This window comes from Zootoca vivipara, chromosome 11 (assembly GCF_965207765.1).
Source record: "Zootoca vivipara chromosome 11, rZooViv2.hap1.1, whole genome shotgun sequence".
Taxonomy (NCBI): Eukaryota; Metazoa; Chordata; class Lepidosauria; order Squamata; family Lacertidae; genus Zootoca; species Zootoca vivipara.
In genome coordinates this window covers 54,270,379-54,289,596 of record NC_142594.1, presented here as the reverse complement: position 1 = coordinate 54,289,596, position 19,218 = coordinate 54,270,379, and the positions used below count along the sequence as shown (strand labels likewise).

Sequence of the window (19,218 nt, the reverse complement as noted above, 5' to 3'; positions counted from 1 at the left end):
AGCGGCTGGGACAACCCAATAAGATGTGTGGGGTATAAATGGTAAAATAATCATTATGGAATGGGTCGTCCCTATTTTCGTCGGAGAAATGTTGGAGGGTATGAATTAATGGAAGTTTGGCTTTTTGGATACCTTTACTATTATCCTGAGGTAATAGATCGCACACAAACCTCACTTTAGTTTGAAAGTGATTACTCCAAAGTCAGCTTTTACCAGGCTTGTTTTAAAAAATGAATGATTCCCTTTCTGCTCCTAGAGATAAATAGCATTGTCAGTGGGAAAGCAATAAATGAAATTGTTGTTTAGTCGCTTAGTCGTGTCCGACTCTTCGTGACCCCATGGACCATAGCACGCCAGGCACTCCTGTCTTCCACTGCCTCCCGCAGTTTGGTCAAACTCATGTTCGTAGCTTCGAGAACACTGTCCAACCATCTCGTCCTCTGTCATCCCCTTCTCCTTGTGCCCTCCATCTTTCCCAACATCAAGGTCTTTTCCAAGGATTCTTCTCTTCTCATGAGGTGGCCAAAGTATTGGAGCCTCAGCTTCAGGATCTGTCCTTCCAGTGAGCACTCAGGGCTGATTTCCCTAAGAATGGATAGGTTTGATCTTCTTGCAGTCCATGGGGCTCTCAAGAGTCTCCTCCAGCACCATAATTCAAAAGCATCAATTCTTCGGCGATCAGCCTTCTTTATGGTCCAGCTCTCACTTCCATACATCACTACGGGGGAAACCATGGTTTTAGCTATACTGACCTTTGTCGGCAAGGTGATGTCTCTGCTTTTTAAGATGCTGTCTAGGTTTAGCTGCCCCCAAATTAGCTGCCCCAAAATGGCAACCAGACATTCCGTTTTGGCGACTGTAACCCTGGTTCAAGGAGCCTTTTGGCGCCTAGCTTATATATCTGAGTTTCTAACACTGGAATGAGGCCCTCAGTGTTCGGATGGAAGGCAGAGAGGTGGGACTTACTGACGCTCATGACAAATAGGGCAAAGATCCCGACCACTTGCCAGAGGCGCAAGCCCCAGATCACCACAGTCTCCGATGTGATGGGGTCCGGTTTCTTTTTCGGCGGCTCGGTGGTGGCCTGAAAAAAGAACAGGAAGTGTTAGAGCAGGCACCCCCAAACTTTGACCCTCTAGATGTTTTGCACTACAATTCCCATCTTCCCTGACCACTGGTCCTGTTAGCTAGGGATCGGGGGAGTTGTAGGCCAAAACATCTGGAGGGCCGCAGTTTGGAGATGCCTGTGTTAGAGCATACGGGCGGAAGGGTCAAGGGATCGTACCCAGCTAAGCCCTACTCAGAGTGGACCCATTGGAATGAATATATTATTAACTTTAAGAGCTTTGGTCGATACCTTTAATGGCCCAGACGGCCTATGGCTGAGATCTGCGTCCTGCGTGTATAGGGAAGTATGTAAATCTATACGGTATATACAAAAATGTAAACTAGCCATGTCCGTTGGTCTCCACTTTTCACCGAAACCGCTTGACCGATTGCGTTCAAATTTGGACAGCAACGCATAGCTGGGCCAGCTAGTTTAATAAATAAAAATATATAAATATATACTGCCCTACACTCGCAGGTCGCAGATCTCATCCATAACCATAACAACAACAGCAACAACAACAATTTATTATTTATATCCCACCCATCTGGCTGGGTTTCCCCAGCTACTCTGGGTGGCTTCCAACAGAATATTAAAATACAATAATCTATTAAACATTAAAAGCTTCCCTAAACAGGGCTGCCTTCAGATGTCTTCTAAAAGTCTGGTAGTTGTTTTTCTCTTTGACATCTGGTGGGATGGCCACCTGGGCCATTAAAGGTATCGACCATTAAAGGTATCGACCAAAGCTGTTTACAGCAATAAAAGCATAATGCCGTAGAATACAAACCATATAGAAAAGTTAAAAATAGTTCTCAACTAACCACTGTGGAAGGATGGAGTCTTAACTTCCTGCATGGGCCGGATTGACCAAACTCCTGTCATCTGAGCATGTGCAGTTACTATCCTTGGCGTACACACCTCAGCTTAATCGCAACTTATATTTTAAGACTGGATGAAAGCTGGTTGATGAAACTGCGGCATTTCTCGAGGAATTGCAGGATACTCGTGGCTCGTGGCTAATGCCGTGTGATCAAACACCAGAGGCGGGAGAGCATTGCTGGAGCTAATTGCTAATGTGTAATGTTATAATAATACTTTTATTGTCAATGTACAACCTGTGTACAGTGAAATTAACTGAGCCTCCCCCCACACACACACTCAATCTTATTGCACTCTGTGTGTTTGTCGCACAACACACCAACCCCGAAAGTCAGTTGCACTATTTTATTTTCCGTTTAGCAGCCTAACAGCCCATGGATAGAAACTGGTTTTTAGCCTGTTGGTACGACTGATTATACTTTTATATTTCCTGCCTGAGGGCAGAAGATTAAAGAGGTGCTGGCCGGGGTGTGAATCGTCCCTGAGAATTTTTCTCGCACTCCTAAGGCAACGATCCCTAGCGGGCTCAGGGGACAGCCCATGATATCATGTGCTGTGTTCACCACCCTCTGTTAAGACTTTCTGTCCGTGGCTGTCAAGCCAACGTACCACACTGTGATACAATACTGAGGGGACACTTTCTATTGTGGACCGATAGAAGGAGGTCATCAATTGTTGTTTAACATTGTTCTTTCGCAAGACCCTGATAAAATGGAGTCTCTGTTAGGCCTTCCTAACCACCCGAGTTATATTGTTTTTCCAAGTGAGGTCTTCACTAAGATAAACTCCCAGGAATTTAAAGGAATATACTCTCTTCACACAACCCCCTCCCCTGATACGCAACGGGGCTAGTTCCCCTCTCTTCCTTTTTCTGCTGCTCCAGAGAAGCGGACACGGAGCAATGGATTCAAACTACAAGAAAGAAGATTCCACCTAAACATTAGGAAGAACTTCCTGACAGTAAGAGCTGTTCAGCAGTGGAAGTTGCTACCAAGGAGTGTAGTGGAGTCTCCTTCTTTGGAGGTCTTTAAGCAGAGGCTTGACATGCATATGTCAAGAATGCTTTGATGGTGTTTCCTGCTCAGCAGGGGGTTGGACTGGATCGCCCTTGTGGTCTCTTCCAACTCTATGGTTCTTCCTTCGAAAGTCCAACACCATCTCATTTGTCTTGCTAATATTTAGGTGAAAGTTATTCTCTAAGCACCATGTAGATACTTTTTGAACCTCTCCCCTGTCCACCTGGAATCAGACCCATTATGGTAGTATCATCTATAAACTTAATAATTAAAAAAAGAGATGGGTTTAGTAAAGCTCGTACACAGATTTCAGACTGCAGAGCTCTAGGTGCGCAAAAGGAATTCAGAGATGAAATAAAATTGGGGGGGGGTGTTCCTACATGCGCACAGCCTTACATCTTGTGGCAGTGAGTTCCACAGTTTCACTATGTGCTGCGGGAACAAGAACTTTATTTTGTTTGTCCTGAATCTTTCAACCTGCAGCTTCATTGTACGGTCCCGAAATCTTGTATTACACTACCGTTATATCGGCTGCCCTATCGGATAACATTCTCTCTCCATCTCACAAGAATAAAATATGATCAGCAGCAACATAAAAACTTCTTCTGCTGCAGAAAAAAGAGATCAAACCAGTTTAGCACACAAATAAACCATAAATTGCATGTCGGATATTAAGAGGCCGGGTCTGCAGTGTCTTTAACTGCCAGTGCGATGTAGCGGTTTGACTGTCAGTATCAGACCTGGGAGGCATGGGTTCAAATCCCCACCCGGCCATGAAGATCGCCTACCTTGCAGGGCTGTTGGGAGGATAAGACAAGGGTTGGGAGGACAATTATGGACACCACTTTGAGTTTGTGGGAGGAAAGGTGGTGAAGTGAAGTGAAGTGTGTGGCTTTCTGGCGCCAAGTGAAGACAATAGTATAAATGTTCATCAATTCTGGCTTCTGAAGATGCATCTGTTACATAGTTCCTTTCATCTCTCAATCTCAGCTATACAGCTGCAAAATACCGCGTTTTAAGTGTGTTTTAAGTGCACTATACAAATGAGACACAAGATGGCGATGGTGAGCTTATGGCAAATTCAATATATTTTTCAAAACTCTTTATTAAAAAAGCATTTTCACAGTGTTTTTTATATGCATCTAGATTCCACCCGAATCTCTAGTTTCAGTCACTGTGACATTTGAATGGGATCATTACTTTGCACCTTTTAACCGTGGTTGTTTTCGCCTTAAAGTTTGAATTGCAATTTTTTAAAACATGTATTTTAAGAATACATTTTTAAGAAAACAAGATTTTGTATTTTGACAGTGCTGTGCAATTCTTTTTAAACTTTTGTAAGCGGCTTAGGAGTCAATCTGGGCACTCAGTGGTTACAAATTAAAGAACAGCAACTCTCCCGACCTGGAAGTAAGCATGACTGGAGAGAAAGCTGCTAGGAAAAGCGGAGCAGAGGAGCAGAGCAAGAGGGCGTGAAGCAAGTAAGTTGGCAACCCCTAGCAAGATTAGAGCGCCCCGTAATTAATGTTTGAAAAAGCAAACTTCAAAGGCAGAAAACCCTTTGAAGAAAGCTTGCGCTGCCCTTAGATCTTTGCGCAAGTGAGGATTCAACACGGAATCAAGCTTGGAGCAAGCTAATAAAAATATTTTTTCAGCCGTATCTTGCTGGAATACGCGATTGCATTGGCAAATAATGTTGCTGGCAAGAGTCTGCTATGCCTAATAAGCTGGGTTGCAGCGCCGCCTGCTGTTCAGAGTGCATACTGCAACTGAAGAAATGCCGAGCTGCTAGCAAACTGGGAGAGGCAGGTTATCTGAATTTAAAACATAGCTGTCAAGTTCTCTCCTTTTTAAAGGGAAATTCCCTTATGCTGAATAGGGTTCCTCGCGGGAAAAGGGAAAATGTGACAGCTATGATTTAAGATGCATTTTTGTTTTTAAACAGTTATTCTTTAACTGAACTTTTGGTGCAATTGTAAAAACAAAGACAAATTAAATAGCAAAACAGCATTCCTAAAAACAACCCCACCTCCCGCAAAAAGGAAATGCATTTTAATTCCTCAATGCATTTTAATTCCCATTCCCACTGGCAGGCAAATGGCAATTTTTGCAAAATTTGCAAGACACCTATTGCATTGCTTTGCTCCCTTCCTCCCCTTTCTTATTTGAATATGAAATCACAAGATAGAGGAGAAAGTCCATTAAAACATTTTTAAAGAAAGAAACAAACAAAGAGAGAGAGAAACGAAGGAAGGAATGAAGCCTCAAACCAGGGGCGAAACTAGGCTTTACAGTGGTACCTTGGTTCTCTAACACTTGGAACCCAAGTACTCAAACAACTTGGAACCCAAACACTTCAAACCCGGAAGTAAGTGTTCCGGTTTACGAACTTTTTCCGGAAATTGAACGTGCTCCTTTTTTTAGTGCTATGCTTCCGTTTCGAGTGCCACACTTGTGTTTTGAGGTCTGTCTTTTTGCTATTTATTTTTTGTTTTTTTCCGGCTCTTTTAGTTTTGTTTTTGTGACTGTGTAGAACCCAGTTCAGCTACTGATGGATTGACTGTGCTACTGCAGTACATTGTTGATTGCTTCCATTTTATGGATCAATGGTCTCATTAGATAGTAAAATTGTTGTATTAGGGATTGTTTTTAAAAGTCTGGAACAGAACAATCCCTTTTGCATTACTTTCTATGAGAAAGCGTGCCTTGGTTTTGGAATGCTTTGGTTTTGGAACGGACTTCCGGAACGGATTAAGTTTGAGAACCAAGGTACCACTGTATTTTACCCGGGTCAAAGACCCAGTTTGTCACCTCCCTATGTTCATTTGCGTACACACAAATTGGGAGCCTCAATAGTGCCCCTCTGGAGGCTTCACCCAAGGCAAAAAAAAACTGGCCGCACCCCCATCTCCCATGGCTACAGTTCTGCATCAAACTTCAAACCCAGTATGAGTTGGGGGGTGCACTTTGGTGAGCGTTTCCAGCTGCCTTGAAATACACCCCACCTCCCCCTTACAGCACTGCCGAAAAAGAGGACCCTGACAATGACAGATACACAAGCCAGTTCAGAGCAAAGGGAAATTGCCCTTGCTCTGAACTGGCTTATGTAATGCCACCAAATAGCCGAAACATGACTAGGTATGCAGTATTTGTCTCAAGGCAGATATTTTTTTTTAAATGCAGTATAAACACAAATAACTGGGAAACACTGGCCTGCGAGCACTCCAGTTGGAGAACAGCCTTTACCAAAGGTGTCATGGACTTTGAAGACATCCGAACACAGGACGCAAGGGAGAAACATGCTAAGAGGAAGGCACGCTTGGCAAATCCACACCGTGATCAACTCTCACCCAGAAACCAATGTCCCCACTGTGGAAGGATGTGTGGATCCAGAATTGGCCCCCACAGTCACGGACTCATTGTTAAAACCATGTTTATGGAAGACAATCTTATTCGGATACGAGGGATCACAGAAGAAGAAGAAGAAGAAGAAGAAGAAGAAGAAGAAGAAGAAGAAGAAGAAGAAGAAGAAGAAGAAGAAGAAGAAGAAGAAGAAGAAGAAGAAGAAGAAGAAGAAGAAGAAGATTGCAGTGCAATAGGAGCCTGTTTGAATCCTTTCTCGGCAAACCCATGAGGGCTAGGAACTTGCTTGCTTCGTTTCTTTTAATAATAATAATAATTTATTATTCATACCCTGGCCATCTGGCTGGGCTTCTCCAGCCACTATGGACGGCTTCGAACAAAATATTAAAATACAGTAATCCAGCAAACAATTAAAGCTTCCCTAAACAGGGCTGCCTTCAGATGTCTTCTAAAAGTCTGGTAGTTGTTGTTCTCTTTGACATCTGGTGGGAGGGCGTTCCACAGGGTGGGTGCCACCACCAAGAAGGCCCTCTGCCTGGTTCCCTGTAACTTCGCGTCTCACAGGGAGGGAACCGCCAGAAGGCCCTCGGATCTGGACCTCAGTACCTGGGCTGAATGATGGGGTGGAGACGCTCCTTCAGGTCTATTGGCCTGAGGCTGTTTAGGGCTTGAAAGCTCAGCACCAACGCTTTGAATTGTGCCATTGCACCAGTGGGAAGAAGATAAGTTGCAGTGCTGCCAGGAAGACTTGCTTTCTAGGGAATTCTAATGTCTGCTATTTGATCCCCTGTTCAGTTGGTGCCAGCTAATTCTTAGGGAAGGAGGAAGAGGGTTAGTTCGGGTTACAGCAGATGCACCGTTGAGCAGCAGAAGCCCATCTTTCAGCCATGCCCAGCCTCTGCTCCTGCTGCACCCAACTGAACAACGTTCCATGGACAATCCATTGTGGGAGCGTTGCATTTATGTCTCCACCTTACGCCTTTGGTTTTCAAACCTCTCAAATTATAAAAAGCACTAATAGGGATTTCTGAGGTAACACTAAACCTCTCCACTCTTCCCTATAGCCTATCCCTTGTGGGTTTTACAAATAAAATGAGAGTACTTTTCCAGCCCAAACGTGGCCCGGTATCTTCTTAAGCTCTGGGGTGAATATGAGACTATGCTTAGTGTACACACCAGTAAGGGGTTCTCCTCACTTGAGCTTTCCCCACTGTGAAGCTTTCCTCCCTCCCGAGGAAACTTTGTGTCACCCTTGAACCAGTCTCCCTCTTCCTCCCCCTCTCGGTGCACTCAAGGGACAACAAACTATCCCTTCTGCTTTAGATAGGGGTTTTGTCCTTTTAATGAGTATCCCCACCAGATGAGCAATAGATACCTCTGCTGGAAAGATCACACAGACGATAGTTTAAATGGCACTTTAAACTTAACATTTAATGTCTTAAAATCTTAACGGTTGCATTCAAGTTTCATGTGTACAAGCTTGTGGTTTCATTAGCACTGTTCTTGTTTATCATATACAGTGGTACCTCGGTTTATGAACACAATTGGTTCCGGAAGTCTGTTCATAAACTGAAGTGTTCATAAACTGAAGCGAACTTTCCCATTGAAAGTAATGGAAAGTGGATTAATCTGTTCCAGACGGTCCGCGGAGTACGTAAACGGAAGCATTCATAAACTGAAGCAAACTTTCCCATTGAAAGTAATGGAAAGTGGATTAATCCGTTCCAGATGGGTCCGCGGAGTACTCAACCTGAAGCATACTTAACCCGAAGCAAGGGTGTAATTGGTTCCGGAAGTCTGTTCATAAACTGAAGCGTTCATAAACTGAAGCAAACTTTCCCATTGAAAGTAATGGAAAGTGAATTAATCTGTTCCAGATGGGTCCGTGGCATTCGTAAAACGAAAATTCGTAAACCGAGGTGTTCATAAACCGAGGTTCCACTGTAATTGCAAACCTAACTAATTCCTCATCTACACCTACTCTAGTAACCTACTCCACAACCTCCCACACGCTCACGCTCCCAAAACCCTCCCTCTCTCAGAATTAACGGCTACCCATCCTCTTTAAACCCGCGGCTGTCCCGCCCCTCATGGAATGGAATGCCGCCAATCAACTAAGAGGCTGGGTTTAACACTTAACACCCTGGAGTTCTACTCAAGCCAGCCCAATCCGTCACAACAATCCATTGTGGGAGCGTTGCATTTCTGTCTCCCTCTCGGAAGACAGTGTGCTGTTAAAAGATAGAATCCACGTGAGCAGCCACTGTGCTGAAACACAGCCTTCCCTATCACATCCTTGTAGGGCTGTTATCCCTCCAGGTTCACCTGGGAGACCCCCCCAGTCGTAAAAAGATGTAAATTGCTTTACGTTATTTACATATCCATCAACATAGATAAGCGCACTTTCCAGCCCGGTGTCTAGAATCAGAACTTGGAAGGGAAACCCCAGCAGTCATCTAGTCCACCCCCCTGCGATGCAGGAATCGCAGCTCAAAAATCCCCGACAGATTGCAGCGGGCTGGGTTGGATGACCCTCAGAGGTCCCTTGCAACTCTGCGATTTCATAAGATGGCCATGTGACCTTTGTTGGAAAACCTCCAACGAAAGTCCACCAGCTTGTGAGGGAGTCCGTTTCCCCTGTCTTACCATCAGGAAATTCTTTAAATGTTTAATCGGAATCTCCTGGGAATCCAAATCCATTGGTTCAGGTCCTATCTGGAGCAACAGGAAACAAGCTCTCCCCGTGTTCCAGTCTGCCAATATCCCCCCAAACTGGACACATCTTGCTGCAGGATCCACCCCTTTGCCATGAGAGCGCAGGGTGGCCAGCTTCCCCCTTCCCTGGTGCCTTCTGCCTGCAACTCGATCTCTAGCTATTAGCAGCTGATGTGTTTTCTCAGACTGCTAAAAGCTTTCTGATGTCTGCAGAGCCGACTGCAATGGAATGAAGGAGACAGGGGTTGTCAGACTGGGTTAACCCCCTTCCCCAGGGCCACAGCTCAGTGGCGGAGCATCTGCTTGGAATGCAGAATGTCCCAGGTTCAAGCCCTAGTAGTTCCAGGTAGAGCTGTTGCCAGCCATCGATAGCCCTCTCTCCTTCAGGAATTTGTGGAATCCTTCTAAAGCCGTCTACAGTGGTACCTCGCTAGACGAACGCCTCGCGCAACAAAAAACTCGCAAGACGAAAATGTTTTGCAATATATATTTTTTGCAGACTCGCAAGACGAAGCAGGGCTGGGGCGCCGCAAGGAGGAGAAAGTCCAGGGATGGCCCATCAGGGAGACCGAGCCTCCTCCGGGGAGCCCGCCCGCCTCGCGCTTCCACCGCCACCGCCAGGCTTCTGCAAGGACATGGCGATTGGCGCCGCCGCACTGAAATGGCCATCGGCAGCCGAGCAGCAGCTGGATCCCCCCTCACTCTCGCCTTAAGCTGCCGTGCAGAAGCCCGAGGGAGTGGAGCCCCTTCTTGGCTGGGTGCTAGTGGGCTCGCGAATGGGAGAAGCCAACCAGACAACCAGCCTGCCTGCACGCGAACGGGCTGGCTGTCTAGTTGGGCACAAGGGTCCGGCTGCTGGGGAAGGAGGGAGAGAGCCTCTCCCTGGCCCTCCTCCTGCTTCCCCCTCCCCAGAGCCTCAAAACGTCCGGAGCGGCCGTGGCGCTTGGGGGCAAAGTGGCTGCTGTGGCTGCTCCTGGGCTTGGCGGGTGAGTCGGGGTTTGTGAGCGCTGGATTGCGCCTTAAGCTGCTTTGCTATGGCCCCATTTCATTGAAAGGAGAGCTTTTTTTGCCCACAGGAACGCATTAATTAAATTTCAATGCATTCCTATGGGAAACCGCGCTTCGCAAGACAAAATTTTCGCAAGACGAAATGACTCGTGGAACGGATTGATTTCGTCTTGCGAGGTACCACTGTAGTTTGGTGGCCATCGCTGCCTCCTGTTGGAGAGAGTTCCACTGTTTCTTCTTTGGAGATCACTCATAACTGAGTAAGATTGTCTTCCCTAAACACAGTCTTAACAATGAGTCTGTAAGTGACCATGGAGGCCAATTCTGGATCCACATGTCCTTCCATAGGTTTCCGGGTGGGAGTTGATCACGGGAAAGAGTTTGCCAAATGTGCCTTCCTCTTAGCTGGTTTGTCCTTTTCGCCCTGAGTTCGAGTGTCTTCAAAGTCCATGATGTTTTTGGTAAAGGCTGTTCTCCAATTGGAGCGCTTGCAGGCCAGTGTTTCCCTTGAGAGTGTCTTTAAAACTCTTTTATTGTCCACTGGTACAGTATTTTGCTTTCCATTCTTAAGTTGTGAATAGAGTAGTTGCTTTGGAAGACGATCATCAGGCATCCGCACAACATGACCAGTCCGAGGAAGTTGATGTTGAAGAATCATTGCTTCCACACTGGTAATCTTTGCTTCTTCCAGTACACTGGTATTAGTTCGCCTGTCTTCCCATGTGAGGTGTGCAATTTTCTGGAGACACCATTGAGGGAATCTTTCGAGGAGTTGGTGTTTATAAGTGGTCCATGTTTCACAAGCGTACGGTAAGGTTGGTAGTACAATAGCTTTGCAAACAAGCATTTTGGTTTCCTTGCAAATGTCTTGGTCCTCAAACATTCTTCGCTTCAATTGGGAGAAAGCTGAACTCGCAGATTTTACTAAGCACTGTGTGAATAAATCATTTCTTTTCTCTGTCTTGAATCTTCCAACATTCATCTTCCTTGTGAAATATACTCGGAGTATATTTCATCCAACATACCATCTCAGGACTATTTAATTGCTCATCCTCTAACATTGTGTATGCCATCAAATGCCAACAGTGTCCTTCAGCTCTCTATATTGGACAAACAGGCCAAACCCTACGCCAAAGGATAAATGGACATAAATCTGACATCAGGAACCAGAAGACAGAAAAACCAGTAGGAGAACACTTCAATCTCCCAGGACATTCTATACAAGATCTCAAAGTAGCTGTCTTACTACAAAAGAATTTCAGAAATAGACTGGAAAGAGAAGTTGCTGAATTGCAACTTATCACCAAGCTCAAAACCATGGAGGGACCTGGTTTGAACAGAGATATCGGATTCTTATCTCATTATACATGATAAGCGATCTTCACCCATCTCAACCCTTGCTTTTTCATGCAAAACCATTTGCAGTCGTTTGCGGTCATCAACAGCTATCAGTCAGTCAATCACCCATTTCCACCACCCTTCTGAGTGATCCCCCCTCCCCATCCCCACCCCTCCCCACCCCTTCTCTACATAAGTGCCTGGAAACTTCCATTTCACTGTATCTGAAGAAGTGTGCATGCACACGAAAGCTCATACCAAAATAAAAACTTAGTTGGTCTTTAAGGTGCTACTGAAGGAATTTTTTTTATTTTACTTCGATCCAGACCAACACGGCTACCTACCTGTAACCATACTCGGAGTCGAGAGTGAATTTCATGCTCTTTATTCAGCTTGTAGTAGCAAAAGGAGAAGAAGCGAAGGAATGGCTCTTTCCCCAAAACGCCTGCTTATATACATTATTTACACAATGGGCCTTGTGTGATTGACTACTTCAGGGCTGCACCTGTAGGCCAATCAGGAGCAATGGATTCAAACTTCAAGAAAGAAGATTCCACCTAAACATTAGGAAGAACTTCCTGACAGTAAGAGCTGTTCGGCAGTGGAATTTGCTACCAAGGAGTGTGGTGGAGTCTCCTTCTTTGGAGGTCTTTAAGCAGAGGCTTGACAGGCATATGCCAAGAATGCTTTGATGGTGTTTCCTGCTTGGCAGGGGGTTGGACTGGATGGCCCTTGTGGTCTCTTCCAACTCTATGATTCTATGATTCTAGGTTGCGGATTGACTTCTGCCAGCAGCCTGATTGGCTGCTCCTGCAGTCCAATCAGGTCCTGATTCACTTCCACCTGGAGCTGGATTGGGTGGCTCCTGTGGACCAATCAGACTGCTGCATTCTGGATCCTATTGTTCTTGGATTCAGCTCAGTACATAACACCTGGGCGTCCAATAGTACTTTCCCAGCTCTTTGAGAAGAAAAGCTGCTTTTCCTCCCCGTATTAAAGGTGCAGGAGCTCTCCAGTTAAAAGCAGCTGGCAACCTTGCTGCTAGTTATGCAACCGTAGGGATTTTACAGGAATCTTTAACACACATTTTTTTCTGCAGATCTTGGTGTTGGTGGGTGGGAATAACCAGTTCTCCTTTTCTTCTTCTTCCTTTCTCAAACCCCAGTGAACCTCTGGCCCACGAGGAAGACTTTACACTGCACTTCTGGGCGTGTCTACTCAGCATTAAGCCCCAGATAGTTGAATGGGACTTACTCCCAGGTAAATGTAGGCGTGTAGCTTTATGCAAGAGAATTCCTCTCCCCAATCATCGGCCTCCTCCATCTTTTGCAAAGTTCCACTGTCAGTCGATTTGGGTAGGAGGCGGGGCTGCTGCTTTTTAGACCCGCCTCCTTCTCCAAATGGGAGCTTTTTAAAAAGAGGAAATTGAAGCAAAGTCTGTCTTCAAGAAGCAAAAAGAGGGAAAGGGAAGGCTTAGAGGGAGCACAAGCTTTTCAAAAGGACACAGTGGCCTAGAAAAGAAAAGAAGAGGCTACCAAGATTTGACCAGGGACCCAGGAGGACAAAGCTCAGGTACGGTAGGAGGATGTGTGATGCTTGAATAGCAAGATGTGAAGATGTCTTGCATGCAAACATCTGGTCAAAATGTGTGCTGTTTGAAGGCAGCTTCTGTGTTACTTTGGGAGTCAGATCTGGGATACAGTTAAGATAACATTTGCTCTCTGAGACATCCACAAGAAGTGTGTGTGTTTCAACTCATCTTTGCCTCTTAAGACCTGGTAGACAGAACTGCGTTGTCTCTACTAATCATGGCAAAAAGTCTGAGGCAAGCAAATTCAGAGGGCAACTTTTTTAAAAAATTGCTGCATGGGTTGTAAGAATGCAATCTTTTAGCGTGGCAACTTCTGCACTTTGGAACTCCCTGCTTATTGATACCAGGCAGGCAACTCCACTGTACTATTTTCAACACCTGCCCAGAACATTTTTGTTAAATATGCCAGATGTTCAGAAAGTTGATGTGAGTTTTAATCTATTTCTAGCGTGTTGTTTTAATTTTTCAAACGTCTTAAATTATTAGTGGCAACTATATTGTTTTATTCCTTTTAGTAAACTGCTTGGAGGTTGTTTGTTTTTTAAAACCATCAAGAGGTGTATAGATTTTATGAAATAATGGTGATAATAATGATATTTTGAACAATACCCCCAATTTCCCCCTTTCTGTGTTTGCAACTGGTGCCTGCTTTAAATATTCAGAGGTGGTGAGCAGGTGGGCGGAGCCAATTGCTGTTAATGATGGTCTGTATCTGGAGCAGGTTTTGCAAACTTGCTACTGAGATGGTGCGTATTGGAAATTGGGGATCTGCTTGGATTCAAAAGTGACCTGAATTTGCTTCAGGTGACTGAGGGTCAACTTGGCAAGCTCATGGACGGATTTGTAGCTTTTTATTCTCCCGCAGTTAAGACCAAGTTGGCTTAGGGTTGCCACCCGCCTTGTCCTCTTTTTCAGGGGTGAGCTTTCTGTCCTGGCAGATTTTTTGAATTTGCTAAAATGTCCTTGTTTTTTTCCTTTGGTACTAAGGGAGCACTCGGGGACTGGCGGTCTGGGAGTTTTAAAACTGGACAAGAGCTAATTCAGACATGCATGTTTGGTTATTCCTTTACTTCTTTTCAACAGCTGTCTCCTCCTTTCCCATAAAAGAAAAATAAATCAAGGCAGCAAACAACAGGAGAGGAAATTAAAACAATGCCAAACAATAAAATCCAAACAAGTGGGCTAAAACAACAATAAAACCAGAAGCCAATTTGCTGTTCATCAAAGTGAAGATGCTGTTCATCAAAAGTAGGGCTGTGATGAGGCTGAACATCCTTTTTTGTTATCAAACATCAGAAAGTCTCCATCCTGTGGTTCATTTACCTTAAGATGAAGGGAGAACAGGGCCTTAGAGCAGGGGTCAGCAAACTTTTTCAGCAGGGGTCCGGTCTGCTGTCCCTCAGAACTTTTGGGGGGCCGGACTATATTTTGAAAAAAAAATTGAACGAATTCCTATGCCCCCACAAATAACCCAGAGATGCATTTTAAATAAAAGGACACATTCTACTCATGTAAAAACATGCCGATTCCCAGACCGTCTGCGGGCCGGATTTAGAAGGTGATTGGGCCGCATCCGGCCCACGGGCCTTAGTTTGGGCTAGTTTGGGGACCCCTGCCTTAGAGGATTATCTCGAAAATGAAGTTGAGAGGCAATGTGACCCAGTGGTTGCAGGAGTCAGCAAACTTTTTCAGCAGGGGGCCGGTCCACTGTCCCTCAGACATTGGGGGGGGGGGTGGACTATATTTTTTTGGGGGGGGGAGAAATGAACGAATTCCTATGCCCCACAAATAACCCAGAGATGCATTTAAAATAAAAGGACACATTCTACTGTAAAAAACACGTTGATTCCCGGACTGTCCGCGGGCTGGATTGAGAAGGCGATTGGGTCGGATCCGGCCCCTGGGCCTTAGTTTGCCTACCCATGGGTTAGAGTTTCTAGGGCCATAAAAAGGATCCTTCAGGATCCAACCATAGGGCTATCTAGGTTAGCATCTTCTCTCCCTGCCCAGGCACTGGCAAATATGTCCTATTTTTTGCTGTTCAGCATCTGGCGTAGTCGATCACCAGTTCCATGTTGTGAGTGTCCCGTCACTGAACTGTATGCTTCCACACTTTCCTGCATGCAACGTGCATTGTCTGCACAGGCTGTGGATACAGTAGCTGAGCTGGACAAATCAGTTGTGAACACTTAGCATACAATTATAAAATGGTAGAGTCGGAAGGGACCCGAGGGTCATCTAGTCCCACCCCCTGCAATGCAGGAACCCTGCCGACAGCCATCCCTGGGTGGGCTCGAACCAGCAACCTTCTAGTTGACTGAACCCATTGTGCCACTCAAAAGAGCACAGCTTGTGTAGGGTTGTGATACATCCAGAATTTCCCGGAAATGTCCGGAATTCAAATTGTGAAATTCAAATTGTGAAATTAGCGTCTAGTTCAAGAAGGATACTGACAAGCTGGAACGTGTCCAGAAGAGGGCAACCAAAATGGTCAAAGGCCTGGAAACGATGCCTTATGAGGAACGGCTTAGGGAGCTGGGTATGTTTAGCCTGGAGAAGAGAAGGTTAAGGGGTAATATGATAGCCATGTTCAAATATATAAAAGGATGTCATATAGAGGAGGGTGAAAGGTTGTTTTCTGCTGCTCCAGAGAGGCAGACACGGAGCAATGGATTCAAGCAACAAGAAAGAAGATTCCACCTAAACATTAGGAAGAACTTCCTGACAGTAAGAGCTGTTCGACAGTGGAATTTGCTGCCAAGGAGTGTGGTGGAGTCTCCTTCTTTGAAGGTCTTTAAGCAGAGGCTTGACAGCCATATGTCAAGAATGCTTTGATGGTGTTTCCTGCTTGGCAGGGGGTTGGACTGGATGGCCCTTGTGGTCTCTTCCAACTCTATGATTCTATGAAATGAACAACCATATCCTAGGCCAACCCCATCTCTCACCACTAAAGGAACGCAAGCGAACTGCAGAGAACCTGCACAAGCGACGCTGACAATAAACCCCACATATATTAAGCAAAATAGAAACATCTCCTTCCCACCCCCACCCACTCTTCCCTCGTCTACCTCTTTTCCCCTTTTCTTCCCAATGTCTCAACAAATGAAACTGATTTGCAAAAACGTCACGAGAGGCATTGCACATATTTCTGTAAACCAAGAAAATCTTAAATAAGAAAAGAAAGAAAAAAGTCCTCCTCCATGCAGTGCGTGTGTTAGACTTTGGAACACCCTGCCACAGGAGGAAGTGACGCCCGCCAACCTTAAAAGAGAATTGGACAAAGTCATGGAGAGGGCTATCGATGGCTTTTTAGGAAAGGGAGAGTTGCTCTTGTGCTCGGATCCTGTTTGCTGGTTTCCCACAGGCACCAGGCTGGCCACCGTGAGAACTAGATGGGCCTGATCCAGGTACAGGGCTTCTTACCTGTAAATGCCACTCAGACGAGAAGGTGCTTTTGCTACTGTGTAAATCAAACCACCTGCAATGCTGAGATTTCTGGGTACCAGGCTGGCGACTAACATCTCCACCTGGCCAGCCCCTCCAGCTTTCTTAAGCAGGTCAGCAGAAGAGCTCATTTATTGCCTTTGTCTCCCACCTTATTCACTCCCCTCCTCAGTTAATCCCTACAACGACCCTGTGAGGTAGGTGAAGAGGCTGCGACTGACTCCAAGGTCGCCCAGGGAGGTTCAGGACCCAGTGGGGATTTGAACCTGATCTTCCAGGTCCTAATCCGACACTCTAACCACTACACCACACTGTCTTCATAGAGTCCTTCTGCTATGGGGCAGCTCTATAAATTAAGCAGGTAAACAAATACAGTGGTACCTTGGTTCTCAAACGCCGTGGTACTCAAAACGCTTTGGTTCTCAAACACTGGAAAATCTGGAAGTAAGTAACGTTTTTCGGAAGCCGAACGTCCGATGTGGCTGTTGGCTATTGTTTCTGGGGCGCCAATCTGCACCAATCAGAAGCTGCGCCTTTGTTTTTGAACATTTCGGAAGTCAAACGGACTTCCGGAACGAATAAAGTTTGGCGCTTTTATTTTTGCTATTTATTTTGCGCTTTTTGTGGCTTTTTCAGTTCATTTGTTTTTGTGACTGTGTGAAACCCAGTTCAGCTACTGATTGACAGATGGTGTGACTGAAGAAATGGATAAAAGCCCCCCATTCAAACAATGGCTCTCATCAGTGCAGGTAAGGAATTATTATTTTTTAATTGTTATCATCTACAATAATGTCTTATTTATTTTATAGTACAGTGCATTGATTATTGCTTTCATTTTATGGATCAATGGTCTCGTTAGATAATAAAAATTCATGTTAAATTGCTGTTTTAAGGGGTTGTTTTTAAAAGTCTGGAATGGATTAATCCGTTTTGCATTACTTTCTATGTGAAAGCGCACCTTGGTTTTGGAACGCTTCGGTTTTGGAACACACTTCTGAAATGGATTAAGTTTGAGAACCAAGGTACTACTGTACAGTATAGGGAAAGCCAAATATCCCTTAGAGAAGGATCCGAAATATTTTCCTTGAAGCTTGAATTTGTTTAATTCTGGATTGTTGTATTTGATGTTTTAATGTGTTGTTAACTGCATTGAGATTTTTGCTTTAAGATACAAAATTAGTATATAAAATTAACAAAAACAATAATAACAACTCTCATTGAAGGGGAAAAGGCACCTAGACATTCTGTTGGGCCGACCGTAATAATAATAATAATAATAATAATAATAATAATAATTAATAATAATTTTATTTATACCCCGCCCATCTGGCTGGGCTTCCCCTGCCACTCTGGGCGACTTCCAACAAACATTAAAATACATCAAATATCACAGATTAAAAACTTCCCTAAACAGGGCCTAAGCAGGACCGTAACCCAGGTTTAAGGTGTTATTTGGCGATTAGCTTATATATCTCAGTTTCTAACACTGATTTGTGGCAAGTAGCCATTAATAGAGCCATTAATAGCTCTCTCCTCTATATAGCCGTAATCACCAGGGCACCTCCACCCCTGGAGAACAGCACACGAATTTGAAAGAAAATATAATTATTGAGAATCCGCCCCCCTTTTCACTTCTGTTCAAGACAGGCAGACTTGCCCCAGAGCAAAAGAGGGAGGGTAGCAGTTGCCCTCTCTACGGGGTCCAGGGCAAATCTTTAAATACAAAACCGCCGAGGGTCAACCCTATCTGGAAGAAAATACCCACTGACCTGGCAGCTCACCCCCTATGCAGGGCGGCAGGCTGTAGTTACATGGCGATAAGTAACTACAAAATAAGTTCTCTCTTACATGGGCTGGGCATCCCCCATACAAACTCCCGTGCCACATTTCTGAGACTTGGGCAAGCTTTCTTACAAACCTCGGCCATGAGAGCTAGAAACTTGATTTCTCTCCCCCAGGCCTCCCCCAATACAGATAAACCAGCTGTCTGTCTCGGGGTGCAAAATTCCCATGTCTGGATCATCATAGGAAGAAAATGAGTTTAGCCAAGCCCCTCTGGCTTCTACCACCCGAAACCCAAAACAGGACTGGCCAAACAGCGTCTTTGAGTTGCCCTGGTGCCGAACGCAGTTAAAGGATAATAATTCCATTCCATGCAGGGGTTTTTCCGAGGGGGTCTTTCTCCTTACCTCTATCAGTTGACTCAGCGCAGTCCGGGAGTAGCATAACAGCAAGGAGGGCGACCCGCTGAACGGACAAAGGGTCGGTCTCATGGGGTGGTCCAGCGCCATCTTCCCCCCTGTCTGTATCTCGCTCCTCTTGTCTCTCTCTGCGAAGCGGAGCCTGCAAAGGGTGGCTGATGGATGGCCCGGCTAGCTGGCTGCTAGCTGTCTTGTCAATCGCCTGCCTGCCACCAGCTCACCCCCCCCCCCAGCATCTGCCGGCGATGGCTCTGCACCCTCCAGCAATCTGCGGCCGCTTCCCTTGCAGCCACAAAGGCAGCCCTGGGGAGGCATTAATTAATTCATTAGGCTGGGTTCGTTTACACTCGGCAGCCTTGGTCCCGGGGAGCAGCCGGGGTGGATGGGTGCGATCTCCCAGGTCAGCAGCAGGATGATATTGCTGGCTGCTTGTGCCCGGACTGTGCTCTCCCCGGAGACCCGGCTTATTAACTTAGCCCAGGCCTGCTTTCTCTCGGGCGGAGGAACCGGGTCTGAATCGCCTGGTTTCCTCCCCTTCCTGATTGTGCAGAT

The 19,218-nt window shown here is 45.6% G+C and overlaps 1 protein-coding gene across 1 annotated transcript in view; it reads right to left on the bottom strand.

Annotated features, from left to right (window-relative positions):
• Window positions 1-19,218, bottom strand: part of TMIE (transmembrane inner ear) — a 32,099-nt gene extending 12,881 nt beyond the window's left edge. The window contains exons 1-2 of the mRNA XM_088654071.1: window positions 18,655-19,218; window positions 967-1,084 (exon numbers count right to left, since the gene is read on the bottom strand). Coding sequence (XP_088510197.1) covers window positions 967-1,084; window positions 18,655-18,756 — 220 coding nt within the window. The 5' untranslated portion in view covers window positions 18,757-19,218. The remainder of the gene's footprint in view (window positions 1-966; window positions 1,085-18,654) is intronic.